Source organism: Symphalangus syndactylus, chromosome 20 (assembly GCF_028878055.3).
Source record: "Symphalangus syndactylus isolate Jambi chromosome 20, NHGRI_mSymSyn1-v2.1_pri, whole genome shotgun sequence".
Lineage (NCBI taxonomy): Eukaryota > Metazoa > Chordata > Mammalia > Primates > Hylobatidae > Symphalangus > Symphalangus syndactylus.
In genome coordinates, this window is record NC_072442.2 from 40,697,101 (window position 1) to 40,718,775 (window position 21,675).

The 21,675-nt window shown below is 45.8% G+C and overlaps 1 protein-coding gene across 7 annotated transcripts in view; it reads left to right on the plus strand.

Annotated features, from left to right (window-relative positions):
* CASC3 (CASC3 exon junction complex subunit) overlaps positions 1-19,934 on the plus strand; it is a 32,022-nt gene extending 12,088 nt beyond the window's left edge. Inside the window, exons 4-14 of one of the 7 annotated variants that reach the window (XM_055258187.2) lie at positions 9,490-9,648; positions 9,739-9,890; positions 10,458-10,634; positions 11,221-11,906; positions 14,568-14,632; positions 15,282-15,396; positions 15,639-15,737; positions 15,992-16,203; positions 17,099-17,221; positions 17,373-17,437; positions 18,203-19,934. In XM_055258187.2, coding sequence (XP_055114162.1) covers positions 9,490-9,648; positions 9,739-9,890; positions 10,458-10,634; positions 11,221-11,906; positions 14,568-14,632; positions 15,282-15,396; positions 15,639-15,737; positions 15,992-16,203; positions 17,099-17,221; positions 17,373-17,396 — 1,812 coding nt within the window. In that variant the 3' untranslated portion in view covers positions 17,397-17,437; positions 18,203-19,934. Of the gene's footprint in view, positions 1-9,474; positions 9,649-9,738; positions 9,891-10,457; positions 10,635-11,220; positions 11,907-14,567; positions 14,633-15,281; positions 15,397-15,638; positions 15,738-15,991; positions 16,204-17,098; positions 17,222-17,372; positions 17,438-18,202 lie in introns of all 7 variants that reach the window. The other 6 variants (XM_055258188.2, XM_063628918.1, XM_063628919.1 and 3 more) reach the window with 6 other exon arrangements.
* The last annotated feature ends 1,741 nt before the right edge of the window (positions 19,935-21,675 follow it).

The following is a 21,675-nucleotide window of genomic DNA, read 5'->3' on the forward strand; positions in this document are numbered from 1 at the left end:
AACTCCTGGGCTTAAGCGATCCTCCCACTTCAGCCTCCTCAATAGCTGGGACTACAGGCGTGCACTACCATGCCCAGCTAATTTATTTATTTGTTTTTATTTTTATTTTTTTTTGAGATGGAGTTTTGCTCTTGTTGCCCAGGCTGGAGTGCAGTGGCATGATCTCAGTTCACTGCAGCCTCCGCCTCCCGGGTTCGAGCGGTTCTCCTGCCTAAGCCTCCCAAGTAGCTGGGATTACAGTCATGCGCCACCAAGCCCAGCTAATTTTGTATTTTTAGTAGAGACGGGGTTTCTCCATGTTGGTCAGGCTGGTCTTGAACTCCCAACCTCAGGTGATCCACCCGCTCAGCCTCTCAACGTGCTGGGATTACAGGCGTGAGCCACCGTGCCCAGCCGCCCAGCTAATTTTTAATCAAATTTTTTGTAGAGGCAAAGAATCGCTATATTGCCCAGGCTGGTCTTGAACTCAGCTTCGAGCAATCCTCCAGCCTCAGCTTCCCAAAGTATTAGGATTACAAGCATGAGCCACCATGCCTGGCCAAGTATACAGTACGTTATTATTATTATTTTAGACGGAGTCTTGCTCTGTCGCCCATTCTGGAGTGCGGTGGTACAGTCTCGGCTCACTGCAATCTCTGCCTCCCAGGTTCAAGCAATTCTCCTGCCTCAGCCTCCTGAGTAGTTGGGATTACAGGCGCCCACCACCACACCCGGCTAATTTTTTTATTTTTAGTAGAGACAGGGTTTCACCATGTTGCCCAGGCTGGTCTCGAACTCCTGACCTCATCATCTGCCTACCTTGGCCTCCCAAAGTGCTGGGATTACAGATGTGAGCCACCATGCCTAACCAGTACGTTATTATTAACTATGGTTACAATGCTGTACATTAGGTCTCCAGAACTTAATAACTGAAATTTTTTTTTTTTTTTTTTTTTTTTTTTGAGACGGAGTCTCGCTCTGTCGCCCAGGCTGGAGTGCAGTGGCGCAATCCCGGCTCACTGCAAGCTCCGCCTCCCGGGTTCACGCTATTCTCCTGCCTCAGCCTCTCCAAGTAGCTGGGACTACAGGAGCCCGCCACCACGCCCGGCTAATTTTTTGTATTTTTAGTAGAGACGGGGTTTCACCGTGGTCTCGATCTCCTGACCTCGTGATCCGCCCGCCTCGGCCTCCCAAAGTGCTGGGATTACAAGCGTGAGCCACCGTGCCCGGCAATAACTGAAATTTTATATCCTTTTACCACGATCTCATTTTCCCTACCCTTAAGCCCCAGACAACCCCCTTCCTACTCTCTGTTTCTATGAGTTTGACTTGAGATCATGTGGTGGTTATCTTTCTGTGTCTAGCTTATTTTACTTAGCATAGTTCCCTCTAGGTTCATCCATTTGTTGTCACAAATGTCAAAATTTTTTTTTTAGGGCAGAATTAGATTCTATTGTTTGTGTGTTCCACATTTTCTTTTTCCATTCACCCAACAGACACAAGTTATTTCCATAGCTTATTTCCATCTTTTGGTTATTATGAATAATTCTGCTACAAACATTAGTGTACACGTTTTTGTGGGGACATATGTTTTCACTTCTCTTCGACTATGTACCTGGGAATGGAGTTGCTGAGTCATGTGGTAACTCTGTAATCATTTGAGGAACTAGAACCGCCGTACTGTTTCCAAGGTGCTGCACCATTTTACGTGACAGCAGTGTATGAGGGTTCCAGTTTCTCCATATCTTTAACAGCACTTGTGTTATTTACCCAGGTGCATGCCTGTACTCTCAGCTACTCAGGAGGCTATGGCAGGAGGATTTCTTGGGCCCAGGAGTTCGAGACCAGCTTGGGCAGCATAGAGAGACCTGTCTAAAACTTTTTTTTTTTTTGTGGCCGGGCACGGTGGCTCACATCTATAATCCCAGCACTTTGGGAGGCTGAGTCAGACGGATCACTTGAGATCAGGAGTTCGAGACCAGCCTTGCTAACATGGCGAAACCTCGTCTCTGCTAAAAATGCAAAAATTAGCCAGGCACTGTGGCACACACCTGTAATCCCAGCTACACAGGAGGCTGAGGCATAAGAATCACTTGAATCTGGGAGGCAGAGCTTGCAGTGAGCCGATTTGATTCTAAATGTCCTATTAGGTATGAGATGTTCTCTCATTCTGATTTGCATTTCCCTGATGACTAATGATGCTGAGCGTTTTTTTTTTTTTTTGGTGCTCATTGGCCATTTGTGTATCTTCCTTGGAGAAATGACTTCAGATACCTAGGCCATTTTTTAAAAATTTATTTTTAATTATTGTTTTTATTTTTTTAGAGACAAGGTCTTGCTATATTATCCAGAGTGGTCTCAAACTCCTGGGCTCAAGCAGTCTTCCCGTCTCAGCCTCCTCAGTAGTTGGGACTGTAGGCATCAGCCACCACACTTGATCTTTGCCCCAAGTAGCTGGGATTACAGGTGTGTGCTGCCATGCCCGGCTAATTTTTTGTATTTTTAGTAGAGACGAGGTTTTGCCATGTTAGCCAGGCTGGTCTTGAACTCCTGACCTCAGGTGATCTGCCCACCTCAGCCTCCCAAAGTGCTGGGATTACGGGTGTGAGCCACTGCACTTGGCCTTTTTTTTTTTTTTAAATTGAGATGTAAGAGTTCTGTATATATTCTGTATTCTAGATGCAAGTGCCTTATCAGATATGATTTGCAAATATGTGTTCCCTTTCTGTGGATTGTTCACTTTCTTTATAGTGTTCTTTCAAGCACAAAGGTTTTAGTTTTGATGAAGCCTAGTTTATGTTTTTCCTTTTGTTGCAGATGCTTTTGGTGTTAGTTATCTAAGAATCATTTGCCAAACTGAGAGTCATGAGTATTTACTCCTATGTTTTCTTCTAAGAGTTTTATAGTTTCAACTCTTAAATTTAGGTCTTTGATTCATTTTGAGTTAGTTTTTATATGTGGGGTAAAGTAAGGGTCTAACTTCATTTTTTTTTTTTTTTTTTTTTTTTTGAGATGGAGTCCTGCTCTTTCACCCAGGCTGGAGTGCAGTGGCGCTATCTAGGCTCACTGCAAACTCTGCCTCCTGGGTTCTTGCCATTCTCTTGCCTCAGCCTCCCGAGTAGCTGGGACTACAGGTGCCCACCACCACGCCCAGCTAATTTTTTGTATTTTTAGTAGAGATGGGGTTGCGCTGTGTTAGCCAGGATGGTCTCGATCTCCTGACCTTGTGGTCCACCCGTCTTGGCCTCCCAGAATCCTGGGATTACAGGCGTGAGCCACCGCGCCCAGCCAGCTTCATTCTTTTGCGTGTGATGATTTTGGTCAAGGACTGGGGTATTTATACGTAAGGTTTTATTTTGTTTTGTTTTGAGATGGAGTCTCATTCTGTCACCCAGGCTGGAGTGCAGTGCCGCTATCTTGGTTTACTGCAACCTCCGTCTCCCGAGTTCAAGCGATTCTCCTGCCTCAGCCTCCTAGGTGGCTAGGATTACAAGCATGAGCCACCACGCTCAGCTAATTATATTTAAGGTTTTGAAAGTGGAGCAGTTTTACTTATAATAAAGCGTAGCAGTTCTAGGTAAGACTGGTTTGGAGTGCAGCCATGGAAATGGATAGCTGAAGTGCAGGTGAAGACTGACCTCAATGCCAAAGTCTTCCCATCAACGACAGGCCTGTGGCCTTGGAGGAGCCGGGGTTTATTAAAATGAGCCTGAGGAGTTAGATCTGGAAGAGACATTGAGAATAAGGATACCAACCCCATCTCTTAGTCTGAAATAAGTGGGAAGTAGAAGAATGAGCTAAAATTTCTGTATTAGAATTTTTCAAAGGAAGCAGTTCCTTCAGGGTAGAGCTAGTAAGAATTGGAAAGAGTACACGGAAGTAACAGTGGTGGGTGATGTAGGGGAGTTTGTCTCTTCTGGAAAAAGGTTTTGATGACATCCCTTTGCCAAAGCAGTGTGACCGTGTGGTAGCACCTTGGCTTCAGTTAGACTAAGCTTTGACTAATTTGGAGCCTCCTCAGCACTATGCTATTTGTATCTGTTCTGCCCTGGAAACAAAATTAGTTTTTCACTTAAAATAAAGTTGCCTTATTTGACATCCTACCACAGATCAGAGGGTGGAGCATAAAACAAGGTTTCCTTATTAATCGTGATAATACTATTTAAAGGTATTTGAATTAAGTCAGTACGTGTGTGTAGGGAGATGGAGAATTAAAGTCACATACACCAAGTTTGTAATTTCTGCTTGAAAATCTTCAAGGAACATAGGATCAAGGAAAGAACTGAGTGACTGCCACCTACCCATCCTAGTCTTGAGGAGGAAAAACTTCATGTCATAAGGGAAATTGGAAGAATCAATGGTGCTCGGTTGTTAAAAAGCTATAGGTAAAGGCTTGATTCTGATAGTGTGGGTATAGTCAAACAGTCTCCCTCTATTCTGTTACCTTTCTGAGAGTCCTAACCCAAAACACTCAAGGCCAAAATAGTTGACCTTTGAACGGCCGGGCGCGGTGGCTCATGCCTGTAATCTCAGCATTTTGGGAGGCCGAGACAGGCGGATCACGAGGTCAGGAGATCAAGACCATCCTAGCTAACACAATGAAACCCCATCTCTGCTAAAAATACAAAAAAAAAATTAGCCGGGCGTGGTGGCGGGCGCCTGTAGTCCCAGCTACTTGGGAGGCTGAGGCAGGAGAATGGCATGAACCCGGGAGGCGGAGCTTGCAGTGAGCCGAGATGGAGCCACTGCACTCCAGCTGGGGCGACAGAGTGAGACTCCGTTTCAATTAAAAAAAAAATAAAAAAATAAAATAGTTGACCTTTGAACAACATGGGAGTTAAGAGTGCCTATCCTGTCTGGGTCCAGTCACTCATGCTTCTAATCCAAGCACTTTAGTGGGCCAAGGGAGGAGGATCACTTGAGTCCAAGAGTTTGAGACTAGCCTGGACAACAAAGCAAGACCCTGTCTCTACAAAAAAAGGACAAAAATTAGCTGGGCATGATGGCACGTGCCTGCAGTCCCAGCTACTCAGGAGGCTGAGGCAGGAGGATGACTCGAGCCCAGGAGTTTGAGGCTGCAGCAAGCCATGATCACACCACTACACTCTACCGAGTGATACAGCGAGACCCTGTCTGTTAAAAAAAATAAAAGGGGGTTGGCCGGGCGCGGTGGCTCACGCCTGTAATCCCAGCACTTTGGGAGGCCGAGGCGGGTGGATCACAAGGTCAGGAGATAGAGACCATCCTGGCTAACACGGTGAAACCTCGTCTCTACTAAAAATACAAAAAATTAGCCGGGTGTGGTGGCGGGTGCCTGTAGTCCCGGCTACTCAGGAGGCTGAGGCAGGAGAATGGCTTGAACCTGAGAGGCAGAGTTTGCAGTGAGCTGAGATCGCACCACTACACTCCAGCCTGGACGACAGAGCGAGACTCCGTCTCAAAAAATAAAAATAAAAAATAAAAAAAAGGGGGCTGAGCGTGGTGGCTCATGCCTGTAATCCCAGCCCCTCAGGAGGCCGAGGTGGGCGGCTTGCCTGAGCTCAGGACTTTGAGACCAGCCTGGGCAACATGGTGAAACCCTATCTCTACTAAAAGTACAAAAATTAGCCGGGAATGGTGGCACACGCCTGTAGTCCCTGCTACTCAGGAGGCTGAGGCATAAGAATTGCTTGAACCCAGGAGGTGGAGGTTGCAGTGAGCTGCGATCGCGCCATTGCACTCCAGCCTGGGCGACAGAGTGAGACTCTGTCTCCAAAATAAAAAGGACATCTATTCCTGTGCAGTAAGAATTCCAAGTATAACTTTTGACTCCCCCAAAACTTAACTACTAAATCAACTGGAAGCCTTACCAATAACATAAACAGTCAGTGAATATGTATTTTGTATTTTATGTGTATTATGTACTGTACTCTTACAATGAAGCTAGAGAAAAGAAAATATTATTAAGAAATCATTCACTATTAAGGAAACATACTATTCAGTGGAAGTGGATCATCATAAAGGTCTTCATCTTTGCGTTGAATAGACTTTAGAAGAGGAAGGGTTGATCTTGCTGCCTTGGGTGACAGAGGCAGTGGAAGGAGAGGCAGGCATACTTGCTGTAACTTCTGTTGAAAAAAAATTGCGTAGAAGTGGACCTGAGTAGTTCAAACCCCTTGTTCCAGGGTCAACTACACCCAGATGCTGAGCAGGGAAAAATGAGGAAGAGGGATTAATTGGCTTGTCTGGGCCAATCAGGCTGACTCAGCTCTATTTGAAGAGATGGCAGAAACTTAGAGTTTGAGAGTTTCTCAATCAGGAATTCAGGAATCTCACATTGAGCCTCTTTGACCAGATTATTGGGGCCAGCCTGGGTCTTGAGTGACAGGGCAGTCTGGTTCAGGTCAAGTATCAGACCCAGTAGGAGAGTGAGAGACCAGTGTACATACATCTACCAGGTTTCAGATGTAACCCACCAATGAGGACTAGACCACCTTTCCTTGAACCCATTTCTCTGTGTTCTCGTAGGCCTCCCTAGCCATAGCTCTGCTTCCTTAGGTCCAAATCTGGGGAGGACAAGAAGAGGAGAGTAACCCTATTCTGAAGCCAGTTCCCTTATCATGAGCCTTAGCTGCTGCCTTTTCCTACCTAGAACTAGCCACACGTCCATTTCCTGGCCCTTTCTGATGGCCTAATGATCCTTTGTGTGGAGACCCAGCACTTTCTCTGTCATGAACAGTGTTAGCCAATCTTGATGTGGTAAAAGAGGGAAGAAGATAGTAAAAAGGAGAAAGAGAGAGAGCACTTGGACTAATTTTTTTCATTTCTGAAATGCGATGGTTGTACAAGTTGTCGTTTAAGGTTTTTTAGGTCAAATTTTTGTAATTATGTGATTCTGGATAGTTTCTGGCTGCAGGAATTTTCTGCTGCAGAAAACTAGTACTCATAGGCATAAAAAAAAGTAAACTACTATTTTCCAACTTGAGGATAAGTGCATTGGGAAATCATGGAGTCATTATCAGGAGTTTGCACATCTGGTTGGGCACAGTGGCTCATGCCTGTAATCCTAGCACTGGGAGGCTGAGGCAGGAGGTTCGCTTGAGCTCAGAAGTTTCAGACCAGCCTGGGTAATGTGGTGAAACTCTGTCTCTACAAAAAATACAAAAATTAGTTGGGCATAGTGGTGTACATCTGTAGTCCCAGCTACTTGTGGGGGCTGAGGTGGGAGGATTACTTGAGCCCAGGAAGTCAAGGCTACAGTCAGTTGAGATCACGCCACTGCACTCCAGCCTGGGCGACAGAGTGAGACCCTGTCTCAAAAAAGAGTTTGCATATCTACTCATTCAGTTCTCATTATCTATAGACTAAAATATACATCTCCCCCCTTATGTACTACTATTTTTGAATATATATAAATTAATAAAATGTAAACTTAAAGTGTTATTGAATGTATAACAGTTTGTTGTTTTTTGTTTGTTTTTGAGACAGTCTCTGTTGCCCAGGCTGGAGTGCAGTGGTGCGATCTCGGTTCACTGCAACCTCTGCCTCCCGGGTTAAAGTGATTCTCCTGCCTCAGCCTCCTGAGTATCTGGGACTACAGGCACACACGCATCAGTTTGTTGGGGTTTTTTTTTTTTGTTTTTTTTTTTTGAGACAGGATCTCGCTGTGTTGCTAAGACTGGAGTGCAGTGGCACAATTATGGCTCACTGCAACCTCTACCTCCTGGGCTGAAATGATCTCACACCTCAGCCTCCCAAGTTGCTGGGACTACAGGCGCACGCCACCATTCCTAGCGAATTTTTTTTTTTTTTTTTTTTGGCAGGGTCTCACTCTTTCGCCCAGGCTGGTATCAGTGGTGCAATCTTGGCTCACTGCAACCTCCGCCTCCTGGGTTTAAGCAATTCTCTTGCCTCAGCCTCCCAAATAGCTGGGATTACAGATTCATGCCACCATGTCTGGCTGATTTTTGTATTTTTAGTAGAGACAGGGTTTCACCATGTTGGCCAGGCTGGTCTCAAACTCCTGACCTCGAGTGATCCACCTACCTCGGCCTCCCAGAGTGTTGGGATTACAGGTGTGAACCACTACATCCAGCCTAGCAGTTGTTTGTCATTGTATGTTCTCTCAGTGAATATCTCATGGGGATCCATGAAAATTTTTAGATCCTAAAAAGGGGTCCACATAATCAAAAAGGTTGGGAATTTCTGCTCTAAGTCATTTTGAGATGGCAGAGTTCACAACTTACGTCAAAGTATAGTTATTAGGCACTGCATGTTTAAGAGACAATTCATGGGCCAGGTACAGTGTTCATGCCTGTAATCCCAGCCCTTTGGGAGGCCAAGGGAGGAGGATTGCTTGAGCTCAGGAATTCGAGAACTGCCTAGGCAACATAGCGAGACCTCATCTCTACTAAAAATAAAAAAAAATCAGCCAGGTGTGGTGGCATGTGCCTGTAGTCGCAGCTACTTGGGAGGCTGAGGTGGGAGGATCACTTGAGCCCAGGAGATTGAGATTGCAGTAAGCCATGGTTGTGCCACTGCACTCCTGGGCAACAGAGCAAGACCCTGTCTCAAAACAGAAAAAAAAAAAAAAAAGATAATTCATGGAGAGAGAAATTATCAAGGAAGATTAAGCTCCTCTTATATGTTAGGTATTGTATAGTAAGTGCATGTGTTCCAGGAAAACCTATGTGGATATATATGTATGTATGTGTGTATTTTTTTTTAATGTGATATTTTTAAAATAGCGTCTTTTTTTAATTATTACTATTTTTTGCGACCGAGCCTTGCTCTGTCGCCCAGGCTGAAGTGCAGTGGCGCAGTCTCTGCTGACTGCAACCTCTGCCTCCCTGGTTCAAACGATCTTCCTGCCTCAGCCTCCCGAGTAGCTGGGATTACAGGTGCCTGCCACCACGTGCAGCTAATTCTTGTATTTCTAGTAGAGATGGGGTTTTGCCATGCTGGCCAGGTTGGTCTCGCACTCCTGACCGCAAGTGATCTACCTGCCTCGGCCTCCCAAAGTGTTGGGATTACAGGCGTGAGCCACTGTGCCCGGCCAAAATAGCATCTTTATCTTGTAGAAATATGGGTAAGAATATCGAATTGTTTGCTTTTCAGTTCTATGTTGTACTAAAAATTTATCGATAAGTGTATTCCTAAAGAGTAGAAAATTGAAATGCAGCCAGGCACAGTGGCTCACGCCTATAAACCCAGCACCTTGGGAGGCCAAGGCGGGCAGATCACGAAGTCAGGAGTTCAAGACCAGCCTGGCCAACATGGTGAAACCTGGTCTCTACTAAACATACAAAAATTAGCCAGGCGTGGTGGTGGGCGCCTATAATCCCAGCTACTTAGGAGGCTGAGGCAGAAGAATTGCTTGACCCCTGGAGGCAGAGGTTACAGTGAGCCGAGATTGCGCCACTGCATTCCAGCCTGGGTGACAGAGACACCGTTTTGGGGTTGGGGGCAGGGGTGGGATTTAAAATGCACTGTTCAGATCTTATCTGCATCTGACAGGGAAACTTTTTTCAGGGTGAAGAAGGTGAATACAGTGAAGAGGAAAACTCCAAAGTAGAGCTGAAATCAGAAGCTAATGATGCTGTTAATGCTTCAACAAAAGAAGAGAAGGGAGAAGAAAAGCCTGACACCAAAAGCACTGTGACTGGAGAGAGGCAAAGTGGGGACGGACAGGTCAGTACATTCCATAGTCCTCCATTTTAGAGGCTGGAATAGGGATTCTTGAGGCTTGGAAGAGTAAGGATCCCTTTATCTGTCCTCTAGGAGAGCACAGAGCCTGTGGAGAACAAAGTGGGTAAAAAGGGCCCTAAGCATTTGGATGATGATGAAGATCGGAAGAATCCAGCATACATACCTCGGAAAGGGCTCTTCTTTGAGCATGATCTTCGAGGGCAAACTCAGGAGGAGGAAGTCAGGTAAAAGCCACTTGCTGCTGCTGCTAACATGTATTTTAGACATGTAGGCCAGGTACTTTGCTTTGCCTGTATTTCATTTATTATAGCATTTTAAGATAAGTATTATGATTATCCTTATCATACAAATGAGGAAAGTAGGCTTAGAATATTTGGTAACTCTTGGTGAGGCAGCTAAGACACAGACCTAGGGCGGTTTGTTTCCAGAACTCGTCTTCTCTTAATTATTATACTTTTGCTTTTCTTAATCTGAGGCGTAAGGCTTCTGAGAAGTGAAATACTTGCATAGGCTGCCTTTTAGGAGAAAGGAGATGTTTCAAAGGTACTGAATGGCATGAAATGAAGTATTTTTCTCATTTCTATGTCTGTTGTATTTGAGCCCAGCAGGCCCTGAGATTCTGTGATTCACGCTTGCTTTGGGGAGGCCTGTGTTTTATAATCTCTTTGGGATAATGAGGAGACTACGTAAAGTTCCTGTTGTCCCCCTGCCTGCCTGACCCGTTTTGTTCGAGAACATCTCTACTTGGAGAATTCTGCTGACCCAAGACACTTTTCTTTCATATTATCCAGACCCAAGGGGCGTCAGCGAAAGCTGTGGAAGGATGAGGGTCGCTGGGAGCATGACAAGTTCCGGGAAGATGAGCAGGCCCCAAAGTCCCGACAGGAGCTCATTGCTCTTTATGGTTATGACATTCGCTCAGCTCACAATCCTGATGACATCAAACCCCGAAGAATCCGGAAACCCCGGTGAGGACATTTTAGAACATAGACTGGGCTGGGCATGGCGGCTTACGGTGGCTTACACCTGGAATCCCAGCACTTTGGGAGGCTGAGGCAGGAGGATTGCTTGAGGCCAGGAGTTCAAGACCAGCCTGGGGAACATAGTGAGACCCTGTCTCCAAAAAAAAAAAGAAAAAAAGGAAAAAAAAAATAGAGTGTAGACTATTGATATGTTTTAGAAAGAACTCTCTTTTCTTTTCTTTTTATTTATTTATTTATTTATTTAAGACAGAGTCTCACTGTGTTGCCTAGGCTGGAGTTGCAATGGCATGTTCTCGGCTCACTGCAACCTCCACCTCTCGGGTTCAAGTGATTCTCCTGCTTCAGCCTCCTGAGTAGCTGGGATTACAGGCGTGTACTATCGCGATCGGCTAATTTTTGTATTTTTAGTAGAAATGGGGTTTCACTATGTTGGCAGGCTGGTCTCGAACTCCTGGCCTCAAGTGATCTGCCCGTCTCGATCTCCCAAAGTGCTGGGATTACAGGCCTGAGCCACCGCGCCTAGCCTCCTTTTGTTAATTTCTTAACAGTTTCTTCATTCCATTTTTTGTAGATATGGGAGTTCTCCACAAAGAGATCCAAACTGGAACGGTGAGCGGCTAAACAAGTCTCATCGCCACCAGGGTCTTGGGGGCACCCTACCACCAAGGACATTTATTAACAGGAATGCTGCAGGTACTGGCCGTATGTCTGCACCCAGGAATTATTCTCGATCCGGGGGCTTCAAGGAAGGTCGTGCTGGTTTTAGGCCTGTGGAAGCTGGTGGGCAACATGGTGGCCGGTCTGGTGAGACTGTTAAGCATGAGATTAGTTACCGGTCACGGCGCCTAGAGCAGACTCCTGTGAGGGATCCATCTCCAGAAGCAGATGCTCCAGTGCTTGGCAGTCCTGAGAAGGAAGAGGCAGCCTCAGAGACATCAGCTGCTGCTCCTGATACTGCACCACCACCCCCTGACAGGCCCATTGAGAAGAAATCCTATTCCCGGGCAAGAAGAACCCGAACCAAAGTTGGAGATGCAGTCAAGCTTGCAGAGGAGGTGCCCCCTCCTCCTGAAGGACTGATTCCAGCACCTCCAGTCCCAGAAACCACCCCAACTCCACCTACTAAGACTGGGAACTGGGAAGCTCCAGTGGAATCTACTACAAGTGGACTTGAGCAAGATGTGGCACAACTAAATATAGCAGAACAGAATTGGAGTCCGGGGCAGCCTTCTTTCCTGCAACCACGGGAACTTCGAGGTAGGTATCATAGGATTGGTGGCTAGCTTTTTCCCCTTTGCATCATCAGGTTTAGGGGCATGGGACTTCTGTCTCGGGAATGTGGTGTCTGACAAATGTCTACTTTTTCTTTTTTTTTGAGACAGAGTCTCACTCTTTCGCCCAGGCTGGAGTGCAGTGGTGTGATTTTGACTCACTGCAACCTTCACCTCCCAGGTTCAAGTGATTCTCCTGCCTCAGCCTCCTGAGTAGCTGGGGTTACAGGCACACACCACCATGCTCAGCTAATTTTTTTTTTTGTATTATTTATTTACTTATTTGTTTTGAGATGGAGTCTTGCTCTGTTGCCTAAGCTAGATGCAGTGGTGCAATCTCGGCTCACTGTAATCTCCACCTCCGGGTTCAAGTGATTCTCCTGCCTCAGCCTCCCAAGTAGCTGGGAGTATAGGTGTGCACCACCACGCTGGGCTAATTTTTGTATTTTTAGCAGAGACGGGGTTTCACCATGTTGGCCAGGATGGTCTCGATCTCTTGACCTCAAGATCTGCCCACCTTGGCTTCCCAAAGTGCTGGGATTACAGGCGTGAGCTACAGCCACCGTGCCTGGCCTTTTTTTTTTTTTTTTTTTCCGTGACAGGGTCTTACTCTGTTGCCCAGGCTGGAGTGCAGTGGCATGATCTCGGCTCACTACAACCTCTGCCTCCAGGGCTCAAACAATTCTCCTGCCTCAGCCTCCTGAGTAACTGAGATTACAGGCTCTCACCGCCACACCTGGCTAATTTTTTTTTTTTTTTTCTTTTTTTTTTGAGACAGAGTCTCGCTCTGTTGCCCAGGCTGGAGTGCAGTGGTGTGATCTCAACTCACTGCAAGCTCCGCCTCCTGGGTTCATGCCATTCTCCTGCCTCAGCCTCCTGAGTAGCTGGGACTACAGGCGCCCACCACCACGCCCAGCTAATTTTTTTTTGTGTGTTTTTAGTAGAGACAGGGTTTTGCCGTGTTAGCCAGGATGGTCTTGATCTCCTGACCTCGTGATCCGCCCACCTTGGCCTCCCAAAGTGCTGGAATTACAGGCGTGAGCCACTGTGCCTGGCCCACACCTGACTAATTTTTGTATTTTTCATAGAGATGGGGTTTCATTATGTTGGCCAGTATGGTCTCAAACTCCTGACCTTAAGTGATCCACCCACCTTGGCCTCCCAAAGTGCTGGGATTACAGGTGCGAGCCACTGTGCCCGGCCCCAGCTGATTTTTAAACAGTTTTTTGTAGTGACAGGTCTTGCTGTGTTGCCTAGGCTGATCTTGAACTCCTGGGCTCAAGTGATCCTCCTAAAATGCTGGGATTACAGGTGGAAGACACTGCACCTGCCCAGTCATCATTGAGCCTCCTGAGTACAAGATCCTTTTCCACAAAAGGCAGAAGACAACGTTATTATTTGAGCTAATGGTTAAATATTTGAAGGCAGAAATTTATTCAGTTGAATTTTGATCAAGATCTTCTCTAATATCTTTGAAAGGCAAGCCTCCCTAATTTCCTTAATCTTCTAGAGACAGATTGCCCAATAGAACTTTATGTAATGATTGTACTTTTGTGTTTTTGTTGTTGTTGTTATTGTTTATATAGATATAGTTTTTGTTTTTTTTTTTTGTTTTGTTTTTTTTTTTAAGATGGGTCCCACTTTGTCACCCAGGCTGGAGTCTGGAGTGCAGTAGCGTGACCTTGGCTCATTGCAGCCTCCGCCTCTAGGGCTCAAGCAATCCTCCCATCTCAGCCTCCTCAGTAGCTAGGATCACAAGCACGCATCATTACACCTGGCTGATTTTTTTTTATTTTTTGAAAAGACGGGGCTCTCACTGTGTTTTCCAGGCTGGTCTTGAACTCCTGGGCGCAAGCAGTCCTACCTCTGCCACCCAGAGTGCTGGGATTATAAGCATGAGCCACTGCATCCAGCTGGAATTGAACTTTTAGTTAATTGAAACTTAAGTGTCCACATTTGGTTAGTGGATGTCATATCGGGCAGCATAGTTTTAGAGAGTAAGACCTACCTATTACCCATTTTGCCTATTCTGGTTTGTCTTTCTCCAACCAGATAGATCGAAGGGTCTTCCCTTAGTCTGAAATCTAACTTAAATATTGGAACTCCTCATTTGGAGTTGCAGCACCCTTCTTACTATTGGAGGACAATCTCTAGAACATTCCTTTTTGTCTTGAGTCATTTTAGCCAGAGGAGAATCTCCTCTCAAACTTCCAACCCAGACCCCTGTGAATGGGATATAATCAAGTAGATTTACAAAGCATCCCTCCCTTGTCCAGCTGTTGCTCAGAAACTCTTGGGCTGAGATTTTTCAATATGTTGGATAATGTAATGTGCTAATTATAATCTCCCAGGGATTCTAAGCAGGGAACAATTTGATAGGAAAAATTTGAACTTGATTTTCTTCACTGAAGTCATTTTATTTTTCATGTTCAAGGGCTTTGTTGCTATATTAAGATGGCAGACAGTGGGGACAAATTTCTAAATGCTGGTGTTGACAGAAAAGCAGAGATAGTTTATAGAGAATTTTATTAGTTAAAAGAAAAAAGGCATTCCTTATGTTGACACTTAAACTTGTTTCTTGATAGTATCTTTGAGTCCCACTCACATATGTCTGATCTGCAGAAGTGACTTTTTTGGTGTATTACAGGTATGCCCAACCATATACACATGGGAGCAGGACCTCCACCTCAGTTTAACCGGATGGAAGAAATGGTACAGCAGGGGAAAGGGGTAGATGGGGGAGGGAGCTGCCGGTTACACAGCTTGTTCATTGTTTAAACCAAGATAAGGTGTTTTTTTTTTCTTTTCTTTCTTTCTTTCTTTTTTTTTTTTTTTTTTTGAGACAGAGTCTCGCTGTGTTGCTCAGGCTAGAGTGCAGTGACAGGATCGCGGCTCACTGCAAGCTCTGCCTCCCGGGTCCCAGTTCAAGCAATTCTGCCTCAGCCTCCCGAGTAGCTGGCATTACAGGCACGTGCCATCATGCCCAGCTAATTTTTGTGTTTTTAGTAAAGACAGGGTTTCACCATGTTGGCCAGGCTGGTCCTGACTCCCCTGACCTTGTGATCCACCCACCTTGGCCTCCCAAAGTGTTGGGATTACAGGCATGAACCACCACGCCCAGCCAAGATAAAGTCAGTTTTTCCATTGATTATCCATGTTTCTTTTAATTTGGATCTCAGAAATGTAAGGTAGAAGGTTTAGGTTCAAATCTTGATATCTTTCATTATTTTTCAGCTCACTTTGCAAATACCCATTAAACACCTGCAATGTACCAAGTGTTTTTCAACACCTAAAGGAAGGTAGGACTTAATATGAGAGCCCTCTAGAATTCTTATTGTTTAGGCCTCTTTCTTTGTCTCAGGGTGTCCAGAGTGGTCGAGCCAAACGCTATTCATCCCAGCGGCAAAGACCTGTGCCAGAGCCCCCCGCCCCTCCAGTGCATATCAGTATCATGGAGGGACATTACTATGATCCACGTGAGTTTTTTCTTACTGTTGGGGTACTTTTCTTGGCAGGGTGAAGTGAAGTAAGATACCAGGCTCCTGGCTCCTGAATTTCTCTTCTGACCTCTTATAGTGCTTATCAAACATTGTCTGGTTGCTGTTTTCTTCGCATGGAATATTGAGAACATCTTTTAAAGGGCTTGGGGAACAAGGAGACTTGTCCATGTGATGTGAAGAGTAAGGGTTTATGAAAGTCCCAATGTGATATCTTACAGTGCAGTTCCAGGGACCAGTCTATACCCATGGTGACAGCTCTGCCCCGCTGCCTCCACAGGGCATGCTTGTGCAGCCAGAAATGCACCTTCCCCACCCAGGTAAGCTTTGTGTCTCTGCTTATATGCTTCCAGTACCTGAGGATATATGTTGGGAGCGCCACAAAACCCATCCTCCTGAGCTTTGTGCTGCTAGCCTGGGAGTCTGGCCATCCTGGCTGCTTAGGCAACAAATTCCTCTTGTGTCCATCCTGAGGACTTCCATTCTGAGCCTGATTATACTGAGCAGTCCAGCCAGGCCATCCTGTGAAAATGATGTTACTTTATTTTTCAGTTTTTTTCTTCTCCTTATCCAGGTTTACATCCCCACCAGACACCAGCTCCTCTGCCCAATCCAGGCCTCTATCCCCCACCAGTGTCCATGTCTCCAGGACAGCCACCACCTCAGCAGTTGCTTGCTCCTACTTACTTTTCTGCTCCAGGCGTCATGAACTTTGGTAATCCCAGTTACCCTTATGCTCCAGGGCCACTTCCTCCCCCACCGCCGCATCTATATCCTAATACACAGGTGAGATGGCTACTGATCATGTTTTTCTAGATACACATTCTTTAATTCAGACAGGAATGTGGTATGGGGAGAATGCTAAAGGAATTTGAGAGAACATTTCAGTGCCACTGATTTGTATGTGACACCAAGACGCCTCTTAGTGGTCAGGAGCTGGAAATGCAGCTTATGTAATGCCCATCATTATTCTTTTCAGTTTTTTTCTCTGTTGCCCAGGCTTGGAGTGCAGTGGCGTGATCTTGGTTCACTGTAACCTCCACCTCTTGGGTTCAAGCGATTCTCCTGCCTCAGCCTCCCGAGTAGCTGGGATTACAGCGCCTGCCACCACGCCCGGCTAGTTTTTGTATTTCTAGTAGAGATGGGGTTCACCATGTTGGCCAAGCTGGTCTCAAACTCCTGACCTCAACCTATCCACCTGCCTTGGCCTTTGAAAGTGCTTGGATTACAGGCATAAGCCACCGCACCCAGTGTTCAGTTTCTTTAATGGTGTTTCTTTCCTGTGTTGTGGTACATCATAGGTGGCAATACCTGCTTTCTACTCTATTGCATAAAGAAGCTGTATTCTACTCCTTATCACCCCTACCTCTGTCCTGCGTAACTTCCACCACGTTGACATAATAAGTATCTGTAGTGTCGCTACTGAACTCAGCCTTTTCCATTTGTCAGCTGATGGTAGGAATTAGAGAAAGCTGGGCAGTACTTTGAAGAAATAAAAACCAGAGCATAATAATGACGAATTAAGGCAAAAATGAATAGTCACTTTATTTTGAAGGATGGGCAGATTAGATATTTTTAAAATTATAAATTCCCCAATTGTGGCTGAATAATATTTCCTGTTCATCATAGGTTGGATGAATTCATTCCTAACTTTTTCTTCTCCTGGCTTGTGGGGTCCCAGGCCCCATCACAGGTATATGGAGGAGTGACCTACTATAACCCCGCCCAGCAGCAGGTGCAACCAAAGCCCTCCCCACCCCGGAGGACTCCCCAGCCAGTCACCATCAAGCCCCCTCCACCTGAGGTATGAGAGTTCCTTCCTATACTTAATGCACATGCTCCGTCAGTGGACTTTCCTTCTCCCCAGAGGATTTCCCTCATTTTCTGGGTGTGTTTCTCTGGAAAGCAGTCTTTTTGTTATGACCTGATAATAAATTCTAACTTTATTATTTCAGGTTGTAAGCAGGGGTTCCAGTTAATACGAGTTTCTGAATATTTTAAATCTTAACATCATATAAAAGTAAGTGCACAACTTACTGTGAATGCTCACACTTGCTTAACAAACAAAAATCACCAAATTATTATTATTATTTTTTTTTTTATTTTTTATTTTTTGAGACAGAGTCTCAGTCTGTTACCCAGGCTGGAGTGCAGTGGCACAATCTCGGCTCACTGAAACCTCCATCTCCTGAGTTCAAGTGATTCTCTTGCCTCAGCCTCCTAAGTAGCTAGGATTACAGGCATGCACCACCACACCTGGCTAATTTTTGTATTTTTAGTGGGAATGGGGTTTCACCATATTGGCCAGGGTGGTCTTGAACTCCTGACTTCAGGTGATCCACCTGCCTTGGCCTTCCAAAGTGTTGGGATTACAGGCATGAGCCACCCCACCCGGCCTCTAATTAATGCTTTAAGTTATAATAATCATGGGATATCTCAGGAGGCTTAAAGGAGTCCTGAAATTTGCCAGTTTGTTTGGCAAGTGTATCAGGCAAGGTTGAAGTAGAAACGATTGTTAACATGACAATTTTCAATTGGGAAGCTACAAGGAAAAAATACAGGAAGGCAGTCAAGGAAAAGGGAAATCTAAATTTGGGATGTTACCAGCAGAAAAAAACAGTTCGAAAGATCATAGCGGAGAAAGACTGGGGGTTTTGTTGCTTTTGTTTAAGGACATTACTTAAAACACATTATTTAGAAATGTGGCTTTTTGAAAACAGCTTGTAAATGCCCAGAAGGCCCACTAACACTTTGGTGGTTCTTCCCTTTTTCCAACCCGTGTCAGAACAGCAGAGGTGAGAACTCAGAAGAGAAATACAGCTGGCTATCTACTACCAGAAGGGCTTCAAAGATATAGGGTGTGGCTCCTACCAGCAAACAGCTGAAAGAGGAGGACCCTCTGCCTTCCTCTGAGGACAGGCTCTGGAGAGAGGGAGAAACAAGTGGACCTCGTCCCATCTTCACTCTTCACTTGAGTTGGCTGTGTTCGGGGGAGCAGAGAGAGCCAGACAGCCCCAAGCTTCTGAGTCTAGATCCAGAAGCCCATGTCTTCTGCTGTTCTTCACTTCTTCTGGGAAATTGAGGTGTCTTCTGTTCCCAAGGAAGCTCCTTCCTGTTTGTTTTGTTTTCTAAGATGTTCATTTTTAAAGCCTGGCTTCTTATCCTTAATATTATTTTAATTTTTTTTCTTTGTCTCTGTTTCTTGCTCTCTCTCTCCCTGCCTTTAAATGAAACAAGTCCATTCTTCTGGTTTTCTACCCTCTCTGGATTCCCTTTTGACTCTTCCCTGCATCCCAGATAATGGAGAATATATCAGCCAGCCTTCCCCACCAAGTCTAAAAAGACCTGGCCTTTCACTTTTAGTTGGCATTTGTTATCCTCTTGTATACTTGCATTCCCTTAACTCTAACCCTGTGGAAACATGGCTGTCTGCACAGAGGGTCCCATTGTGCAGAAAAGCTCAGAGTAGGTGGGTAGGAGCCCTTCTCTTTGACTTAGGTTTTTAGGAGTCTGAGCATCCATCAATACCTGTACTATGATGGGCTTCTGTTCTCTGCTGAGGGCAAATACCCTACTGTGGGGAGAGATGGCAAACCAGATGCTTTTGTGAGAAAGGGATGGTGGAGTGAGAGCCTTTGCCTTTAGGGGTGTGTATTCACATAGTCCTCAGGGCTCAGTCTTTTGAGGTAAGTGGAATTAGAGGGCCTTGCTTCTCTTCTTTCCATTCTTCTTGCTACACCCCCTTTCCAGTTGCTGTGGACCAATGCATTTCTTTAAAGGCAAATATTATCCAGCAAGCAGTCTACCCTGTCCTTTGCAATTGCTCTTCTCCACATCTTTCCTGCTACAAGTGTTTTAGATGTTACTACCTTATTTTCCCTGAATTCTATTTTTGTCCTTGCAAACAGAAGATAAAAACTCCTGGGCTTAAGGCCTAAGGAAGCCAGTCACCTTCTGGGCAAGGGCTCCTATCTTTCCTCCCTATCCATGGCACTAAACCACGTCTCTGCTGCCTCTGTGGAAGAAATTCCTGTTACTGCAGTACTTATGTCTGCCAGGGGTAACCTGGCCACTGTCCCTGTCCTTCTACAGAACCTGAGGGCGAAGGTGGTGGCTGTGTCTCTCCCTGGTAATGTCACTGTTTTTATTCCTTCCATCTAGCAGCTGGCCTAATCACTCTGAGTCACAGGTGTGGGATGGAGGGGAGGGGAGAGGCACTTAATCTGTAACCCCCAAGGAGGAAATAACTAAGAGATTCTTCCAGGGGTAGCTGGTGGTTGTGCCTTTTGTAGGCTGTTCCCTTTGCCTTAAACCTGAAGATGTCTCCTCAAGCCTGTGGGCAGCATGCCCAGATTCCTAGACCTTAAGACACTGTGAGAGTTGTCTCTGTTGGTCCACTGTGTTTAGTTGCAAGGATTTTTCCATGTGTGGTGGTGTTTTTTGTTACTGTTTTAAAGGGTGCCCATTTGTGATCAGCATTGTGACTTGGAGATAATAAATTTAGACTATAAACTTGGCTCCCTTGCCAATGTTTTGCATGAGTCTTGATTTGGGAGGGAGGGAAGGAGGACTCCCTAATTCCCCCACAGGGTCACGGTCACAACTCAGGTCAGCCCAAGTTGTGAAACAGAAGCCCAGAGAGATGAGGAGCCCCTGTGAGGCCATAAATGTGTCTGCATTCCCCATCAGTTATCTTTTTTAACCACATAGATCACCAGGATATCATGCCATCCCTTAGATGGGAAGTGTCAGGGACAGAAAAGTAGTGAGATGCTGCTTATTCATATGAGCATCTAGTATCCTTTATGGCTTCCTTTTGTGTTTGGCAAGTAAGTTTCCCAAGGTAATATGCCATCAGATGTCAATATAACTATACCCCAAGTCCTGGGCTGGGGGGAAGTACAGGTAGCTAGCTAGCTTTTTTTTTTTTCTTTTTTTTTTTTTTTTGACCAAGTCTCGCTCTGTTGCCCAGGCTGGAGTGCAGTGGCGCGATCTCGGCTCACTGCAAGCTCTGCCTCCCGGGTTCACGCCATTCTCCTGCCTCAGCCTCCCGAGTAGCTGGGACTACAGGCGCCCGCCACCACGCCCAGCTAATTTTCTTTTTTGTATTTTTTAGTAGAGACGGTTTCACCATGTTAGCCAGGATGGTCTCGATCTCCTGACCTCGTGATCCACCCGTCTCGGCCTCCCAAAGTGCTGGGATTACAGGCGTGAGCCACCGCGCCCGGCCTAGCTTTCTTGAAAAGTAAAGATGTTGCCAGCCACCGTGGCTCACGCCTGTAATCCCAGCACTTTGGGAGGCCGAGGTGGGCAGATCACGAGGTCAGGCGATCGAGACCATCCTGGCTAAACAGGGTGAAACCCTGTCTCTACTAAAAATATGAAAAAGTTAGCCAGGCGTGGTGGCGGGCACCTGTAGTCCCAGCTACTCGGGAGGCTGAGGCAGGAGAATGGTGGGAACCCGGGAGGTGGAGCTTGCGGTGAGCCTAGATCGCGCCACTGCACTCCAGCCTGGGCGACAGGGCGAGACTATGTCTCAGAAAAAAAAAGGAAAAGTAAAGATGCTGACACCAAAGTATTCAAGACCACAGTCTTAGGGAGACTATCAGGTCAGGTAAGGGGAAGGGAAATTTTTTTTTTTTTAATATTTTTAGTAGAAATTTTTGTATTTTTTGTACAACAAAAAATTCTGTATTTTTAGTAGCAATGGGGTTTCACCATGTTGGCCAGGCTGGTCTTGAACTCCTGACGTTAGGTGACCCACCTGCCTTGGCCTCCCAAGGCCAAGTCTGAGTCTGTGTTCTTAATGTCCTTGCCAGTGACTCTCCACCCTACCAGATCCAATGTCAGTTTCTTTTTTTTTTTTTTTTTTCCTGAGACAGGGTCTTGCCCGTCACCCAGGCTGGAATGCAGTGGCACAATCATAGGTCGCTGCAACTTGGAGCTCCTAGGTTCAAGCAATCCTGCCACAGCTTCCCAAATAGCTGTGACTACAGGCCCATACCACCATGCCCAGCTAATTTTTTTGGTTTGTTTTTAGTAGAGATGAGGTCTCGCTGTGTTACCCAGGCTGGTCTGGAACGCCTAGGTTCAAGTGATCCTTCTGCCTTAGCCTCCTAGAGTGCTGGGATTACATGTGCAAGCCACTGCACCCAGCCCCAATGTTCCTTTCTTATAACAAATATTTTGCAACACTAATATCCCAAAGTGAAATGAATAGATAACATAACCTGCCTGGACACATGATTTCAAAAAAAC